The 8,078-nt window shown below is 46.1% G+C and overlaps 1 protein-coding gene across 1 annotated transcript; it reads right to left on the bottom strand.

Annotated features, from left to right (window-relative positions):
* Positions 1–4,699: 4,699 nt before the first annotated feature.
* LOC137588371 (zinc finger protein 503-like) lies at positions 4,700–7,300 on the bottom strand. The gene is made up of 2 exons (XM_068305425.1): positions 6,751–7,300; positions 4,700–6,283 (listed from the first exon to the last, which is right to left on the bottom strand). The coding sequence occupies exons 1-2, from the start codon at positions 7,003–7,005 to the stop codon at positions 4,850–4,852; spliced, it is 1,689 nt and encodes a 562-aa protein (XP_068161526.1). The 5' UTR covers positions 7,006–7,300; the 3' UTR covers positions 4,700–4,849.
* Between the last annotated feature and the right edge of the window lie 778 nt (positions 7,301–8,078).

The following is an 8,078-nucleotide window of genomic DNA, read 5'->3' on the forward strand; positions in this document are numbered from 1 at the left end:
ATTACCATCAGACATCTGAACTGGGAGAAATTAAACACAACTAGACATCAGCCAGACAGCAAAGCTCCGCCAAGGCAGCTCAGTTTCCTCATGATGTCATTTAATTTAAAGCTAGTCCTTTTGATAGGCTGATCCTCATCATGTGACTCCTGGACCTTGAAAACCTGATCCCAGAATCTGGATCACATAGGTCTCATTATTAGTCCGATGGTCATTCTGGAAAAACTGGATTACTGATGGAGGTTTTTACCTGGATATAGATGGGGAACATTAGAAGATCAATTTAACATGTGACTGGGTCAGTCCTAATCTGATCTGGGGTCAGTCTGGATCATTATTTGTTATGTCAAAGTAAATCTGTGAGTCTGTAAATTCATTCTGCATCACTAGATCCACATTATGACTGATACTGATCAGTCTCTAATTTGTGCTGGATCTGATGGTGATGTCATTGTTGACATTATCCATGAAGTTCATAGAGAAAATCTGTTAATTACCCCACAATGGTAAAGAATCTTTAAAAAGAGGCTATATCCAGATTATGATCTGGACCACCAACAAAATGGACTGATTTTTCCTTTGGGCTGAACTCTATCTGTCCACAAACTAAAAATATGTTCTTAACTTTAAAGTAATGATGTCAGAACCATCTTTGCCAACTGCAGTTCATGTGGAAGTTACTCATGATATCACTTGTATTGATCGTCCAGCAGCAGAAACCATAGGTGTGTCTCCACTGTCTGTGCCATTTACTCACAAGGCACAGCGGCTTAACTTCATTCATGATTTAATCTCTTGACATGGCAGTGGCATCTAGTATCGATTCAAATTCTGTGTTCTTTTGTACTTTCAGAAGGTCACACACAGTCCAGATTCATAAAGTGAAATTTTCTGTATTCTAGATAAATCCTGAGTAAGAAGTGAAATTATTTTCAGTTACTGTTTTCACCCGCTTGTCGTCTCATTGGCTGCTTTCTCAGTGGATTGAAGCCTGGTCTGCTGATGATGTCTTTGTCTCTGAAGGAGCTTCAGAACCCTAAAGAGGCGATGAACACGTGTTCACCAGCACACAGAACCCAGAGCTCCCACCATGAATATTACAGGCGTAATTTTAAAACAACTTTGGCTGCGTTTCCCAACCTGAGAGCACGAACGATGCAGGAGCACAATAGCTGTGTGTCATACATTTAAACACTGTTAAATTAAAGGCTGTTTACTGTTCTCAGAGGCCATTCATCTTACTCAATGTGAGACCGCCGCTTGCAAATTTGTCAGTAAGAGCTTCCACATGCCACGACGAGGAGAGAAAAAGTTGGGGTTATCGGAGGAGGGTTTTCATAGCGTGTCTCTTCAGTCAGCCTGTAGTTAATTAGCCACCTCCACACAATGAGGCCATAAGTCATTAATCACCCAGACCCAAGCAGAGCTCGCAGCGAGCAAGACGTCTGCAGACAAAAAGTTTGCTGCCTGTGACAGGCTTCAAAATGGCCCCTGTCAGTGATGTGTAAATTATAGGGCATGTTGAGTGCTGAAAGACAAGGGCCCACTGTTTAACTCGCTGCCGCTCTTTGCTTTCTGTGTTGACAGACTCACTCTGAGGGAAAATTCCCCTTTTCTTAGTTTCCCATCATAGAATTGAGATCAAGCTCACTTCCTACATGTTATGAAGCCTCACTGGAGTTGACAGAAGTCGCTCCAAAGGTCAACGAACTCAGCAAAATCCCAGCTCCGACTCTGCATTCCTACTGTTTACTTTGCTTGTCAAAGGGAGGAAATGATGGAGCGGCGATAAATATGGGGCTTGTTTGGAGAAGCATAAGCCTTTTCTCCTGCAAACATAAACGCGTCATGTTTCCCTGGAAGATGGAAGACACACTCCTCAGCTGACTGAACAGGATAAAGGTCATCGGTTTTTCCTAAACAGAGATCCACCCGCCTCGCCAGTGTATATAAGCACTGAGGAAGATTTATTTAAATCAGTGAAAGTTTATGCAACAATGAGGAAATCCCCTGCATGGATCATTAACGGCTGACAGAACGGTGTTAAATTCATTATATGGCCACAACACGTGCGGACAGGAGAATCAAAGACGGATGATGGAAGAATTTGATGGATGAGCTCATTTCTAGCAGCGATTGGTTCCTGCACGATCCACCAGAACAGACCACAGCAACACGTGGCGTGCAGCTGTGCAAAGGCGGCTGTTTTTAACATCTACGGGCCGACCCGCTGCCCCCTCAGGCGAAAGGCCATGTGTCTCCATGGCGAACAGGTGGGCCCGCCCCGTCGTTCAACCTGTGGTCACAGGGTGCCTCGTGTCCCAATGAAATACGAGAAAAGGAGCTCCGCTGTTACCACTTCAAAGACGGACGCAGGCTTTACGATGGTCGCCGAGATGCTAATGCAATAAACAGAGCTAACAATGACTTTTATCTGTATGATGGAGCGTCTGCCCTTCACTTTAAACATATGAGTTCTAAAGATGAAGGTTCAGACTCTCGCTCTGCTTCAGAAGACAGTTTGTTGAAAAAATAAAAAATACTTGCCTATTCTTTCAAAGCTTAAAATATGATTTGCAGTAGATTTCCTGTTGAGAGACTGAGCCCGTTTCTCGACTTGTGATTGTTTGAAGTGAATTTCAACGAGGCTCGGAACAATGTCTACCATGTGCAGTATAGCTGCTGAGAATAACTGTCTGGCAAAGAACTAATTTCTCCTGCTCAAATTCAGATTAATATTGTAAACACAGTTTATCATTGGAGCATCAACATCTCAGTCACGTCGTACAATGTGCAACGTCAGGAAATTACATGAGGATGAAAGTTTTATGCTGCTTGATTCAAATACGAATCTCTAATATTATAATGTTCTTCCTGACTGAAGAAGCATCTCTATTTTTATTTCTAATTATCATTCACTGCATTCCTGCTGGAAAAGTCTTGAACCCACTGTAAAAAGTCCTGAAGTGAATATTTTTTAACATTTAATTTAATCTGATGGAAAAAAAATTTTTGTTTATATGAAGTTTCTTCCCTACGATCTACAGTATTGTTGTTGAAGCGTCATAGCGTCATATTAAATTACATTGTGTATTATATATCATTATATATTATAAAGCAGCTCATTTACAGTTCTTTATAAAACTGTTATATATATATGTATATATATGTATATATATATATAAACGTATTTAAGGACGATTCTGAACCTTCAAGTTGAATGCAGTTGTTTGTTCGCATCCCATTAAATTTTATTACATCGTTTATTAACCGTTAATTCTTCTTAGAATTATCATTTAAATATTTAAGGATTTATAGTTATTAGAAGTTTTTTTTATCTGAGAACCTTTAATATTTCCTTACTAATTTTTCTTAAAAATATAAATCCTTGGTCTGTGTTCCTGTGACTTTTTATACAATACAAATAAATAAATATAAAATCCATCAAATAGACACATTCAGTTGATGAAATTTTTTTTTTCTAAAAAGGTAAATAATCCAAGAATTTGTTGACTTTCAAGTAATTTAAACCATGTGTTCCCTAACTGCCAAATAATCCAGCAAATGTAAATTTCACGTGTGAGAGCCTGAATCCTTGAATTCTGTTTGTTTACATGAATGTTTGTGAATGAAGACGCGTGACGTGTGATCCAGCCCGGCTCCATGGCTGACTGGTTGTGATGCTGAACGGTTTGTTGGATGCTCCATCAGCGTCCATCAGCAGGCTGCGTTTAGGCCTCATCTGCATGAAGGATGGCTGAATCAGATGAATGTGGCGTCTGACCGTTAATGATGGAGATTTCATTGCTGGAGCAGAGCCTGATTTAGTGAGGATGGATAACGACACCATAGCTGACTCGTTTTAAGGGGTTGATTTAATAGTTAGGCCTCGCTGTATTTCATGCTCTCCGACTTCATTACTGCGATCACAAAAGCTGTGGAAACGTCCCACATCTGGTGTCACCGTAAATCTCTGTTCAGTGAGCTCCTCTGATATCACTAGCTCGTTTGTCTTCCTTAATCAAGCAGTAATCCATGACCTGGGATGAGAAGATTCAACATGTTCTGGTGAGATAATGCATGAAAACCGCCTCACTGCACTGGAGCTGCAGTACCAGGGCCTGTATGTAGCATTAGCCTCTGGTCGCCACAGATTAGTAAAGCAGAAAATCAATGCATGCAAAGATTTCTGAGCTATTTCATTTAAAGATTAAAAATAAACAAAGAATGAGCAGTGAAATACCAGTCCTACGTTTGTAAGACTTTTGCAAAACTCAGTGTCTCAAAAAAATTTTTTTCTGAAGCCTCAAAACCAAAATGATCAGCTAAATAAATCATATAATTTCTTTAAAAATCTTTCACAATCTTTGCAGACAAATTAACAAAAAAAATAAAATAATTAAAATGTAAGAATTCCTTTTCTGTTGTCATATCAGATTTTATGATTAATTCATAAAAATAAATAAATTTGCAAAACTGAAAAAAACCCCACCAGCACGTCACGAATCCTGTCGCTCCCCTCAAAAGAAATCAATGACTTTTCCACGTCAGTCATTCTGATCACTCTGATCAGCGGTCCTCTCATCCGCCTGATCAGAAACATTTCACTGGGAATAAAATCCACACCAGGCCCACTCAGAGGTCCCGTTTAAACCGGCATGAAAATAGATCCGCTCTGTAAAATAATGCACATCGAGTCTTTTCAAAGTTATATTATTTTTTTTATTATTTTAGTCACGCTTGAAGCTATCGCAAATAAATACACTGATCCCCACACGGATCCAGTCCCTGCATGAGGTACAATATAAAACTCATTGGGCCTAAATCTCCGTTATAAATGTATAATTCTTTACTGGTATCCTAAGGCCGTGGCTGTTGTCAGTCTCTGTCCATACAACGCGTAGGGGGAGTAATAGGCCCCCGTGGCCGCCGGTACGGGCACCGGCGCCCCAGGGGTGGGCAGCGGGCTCTTTGAATAGGGGTGATATCGGCTGCTCAGTCCGAGGGGGTGATGTGGGCCCCGGAGGGCCAGCGTGCCGGGGCTGCCCGGGCTCCCGTTGGGGGGGATATGCATGTGACAAGCCATGGCGGCGGCGGCGGCGGCGGCGTTGGCGAGAGAAGAGGAGCCCGGGTACCCGGACATCAGCTTCTCCGTGCCGGCGAAAGCCGTGTGAGTCCGCAAGTGGCTGAGGAGCTCCTCCGAGGAGGAAAAGCGCTTATCGCACGGTCCGTTCGCCGACACCCAGTTACACACATGCGGGAGGGGGTCGTTGGGCAGCACGAACCCGTAGGGGTACAGCGGGTGTCCGCTGAACGCCGGGGTCGAGGAGTGCACGCCGTGCAGCGGGTGCGTCGGGTACATGAGCGGGTATCCGGATTTGAGCGCAGCGGCCGCCGCAGAGTCATGCGCGCAGTTCGCGGCGCCGGACGCGGACAGGTGGCTGGTGCAGTGGTAGCTCAGGCAGTACGGGTCCCGGCACAGGCTGGCCGACATGAGGGACGGCGGGGACGCACCGGCGATGGGGCTGGTTCCCGCTTTACTGCATCCCAGAGAGCTGGCGGCGGCGAACTGCGCGCTGAGCAGCTGGCTGCTGGATTTGGTGGGGTCAAGGGTCATTCCAGGAGGCAGGAACGGCTGTGCGTAACCCGCGTAGGCCCCCGCTAAACTCCCAGGATAGGAAATGCCAGCAGGTGGCAAGGGGAAAACCGTGTGGCCCGGTTTATAGGGGGAAACCGGGGCCACCAGTCCAGATCCGAGGACGGACGAGGAGGAGGAGGTCACGGATGGCGAGTCTGATGTGGCGGTTTTGGATCCAGAGGTGTTCTCCTGGTGTTGGCCACCATCGGACGTTATTCCACTTATCCTATGGCTGCCGTTGCTCTCCTGCGCGCTGGTTTTATTGCTATCAGACTCCTTCTTGTCCTCCTTGTCCCCCGCTTTGCCGTCAGCCGGCAGTGGAGAGACGGAGGTGCAGGAGCTGGGGCTGCCTGTCCTGGGGGTGAACGGCTGGCAGGTGGCGCTAGGCACTCGGAAACTGTTTTTATCTCCACAGAGGCTGCTGCTGCTCGAGTCCTTCTTCTCCGACGATTTGGAGTAAGGTTTGAAGCTGGACTTGTCATCGGCTCCGATGTCGCTCATTTTTAGCGGACCGGATTTGGTCTCCTTGTCACTAGATCCATTGGAGGTCACGGAGGACAGTTTGGAGGAAGACGGCGGGTCCGGTTTGCCGATCTGGGAGCAGGTCTGGGCCAAGAGAGCCAGGGGACTTTTCTTGGCATCCAGCTGCGAATGAGCAAAACAAAACAAGAGTTAATGAAATTTCCAGCAAAACACCAACAACACGTCGAGTTTCATCTCCGCGCAGTTTACGCATTGCGCATAAAGTTATCTCAAAACAACTCGCCTTAGAGATGGACGTAGAAAGGGGCTGATACGTGATGAAACGTTACATTAACGTGAATCTACGAGAACAATGTCGTTAATTTTAAAATGCGTCTCCCATTGTATAATTTCTCAGGAGACGAACTCATAATTATCCCCAAAATGACGAGAAGCAACTGGAAACTGCTGAAATTAGAGGTTGCTGAAGCGGTCAAGTACACAAGGGAACAAAATCAGGTTCGCCTTGTTTTTGACCTAAATTTGTCCACGACATCCATCCCGACCTGCGGGTTGGACACCTTGGTGTCCGGGGACACGAGGGCATCGGTGCGCAACCGTTTTCACGGACACCGCGGGGGGGTACTCACCTCGATGGGGCTGACAGGGGTGGACGGTAAAGGCTGGAGGTACTCCGGGTGTAAAAGGTGTCCTGCCCGAGCCGTGAGCATTTTCAAAACCTTGATGGGAAGACGACTGGCTTGGCGAGAAGGGTCTGCGGGAGAGACGGGGTTGTGGACGGATGGCTGGTCGATCTTCGCTGCGCCCTTCTCCCCAGATGAGCCGCTCTCCCACGCTGGATTGGTGCTATTTCTCAGGACAGAGACCGTGGGCGATGTGCTCATGACCCAATTCTCGTGGAAATTGTAAAGAAATACATGTGTAGGGTAGAGAGAGCCCCCGCTCAGACGGTTGAAGCCAGAGAGAAAAGCAACAAATCCCGAAAAGAGACGCGCTGAGTGTGGGCAGAGTCCACGCGTTTCATCCCCGGCGCCGCTCAGACAGTGTGGCTGCAGGTCCGAGAGCGCAGTCGGTTAGTGTGGGCAGGAGAGATCACTCCGCCTCCGCCTCCTCTGAATTAGTCCGCAGATCACAGCCGCCTCCCTATCAGAATGAGATCCCGTGGTGATCTGAGGGCGAACGTGACGCGTCCTCCTCACATGGGTGTGTATATCACACCGGAAAGCTTTCACTTTGACTTTTATATGCGTCTTTGCGTAAATGGCGCTCGGACGCATGCGCCGCCCCTGCGTCCTGTGTGGTTTTTAAGACAACAATAAGAGAGTAAAAAACGACCAAAGCACACACAAAAAAAAACCCCACACACAATGGATTTGAATCTATATTCAATTCAGAAAGCATCACAGGTTATTTGTCCAGCCGTGCCACCCCCGGGGTGACGCGTCCACGCCCCCGTTTCTAACTTAGACTCATTTTCTTTGAATATTACAATCAGGAGACATCGTTTGAGTCTCGTCTGATTGACAGTTGAGTGCAAAGGAGACCAGAACACAACACCGTCTCCTTAATGAGTAACTCCAAAGCCTTGAAGGCTTTTTCGAAATCCATCGGCATGTTTCACATTTTGTGTCTCTCAATCACGCCGCCCGTCACCTGTCAGCTCCCTGTCCTTCAGCGATCTGTCAGCTGTCGAGCAGGATTTTTTCTTTTGCCTCTTCCCAGTCAGAGCCAACTATTGTAAGGTGAATCAATGAGAGGTGCAGAGGAGAGGCGCGTCTCCCTCACTGCTCCGTCACGTTGGCCTTGTAAAGCTGTAATTTGATTGGAGATAACAGATCCTTCATCCCGCTGAGGGCTTCTATTTATTAAGGTGTCATCTTTATACATTTTTTTCTTGTTTTGGAAATTCAAAAGTATTTCTCTGCCTTTCCCGTCGTGCCAGAAATCCGTCCTTGCT

Source organism: Antennarius striatus, chromosome 21, assembly GCF_040054535.1.
Source record: "Antennarius striatus isolate MH-2024 chromosome 21, ASM4005453v1, whole genome shotgun sequence".
NCBI lineage: Eukaryota > Metazoa > Chordata > Actinopteri > Lophiiformes > Antennariidae > Antennarius > Antennarius striatus.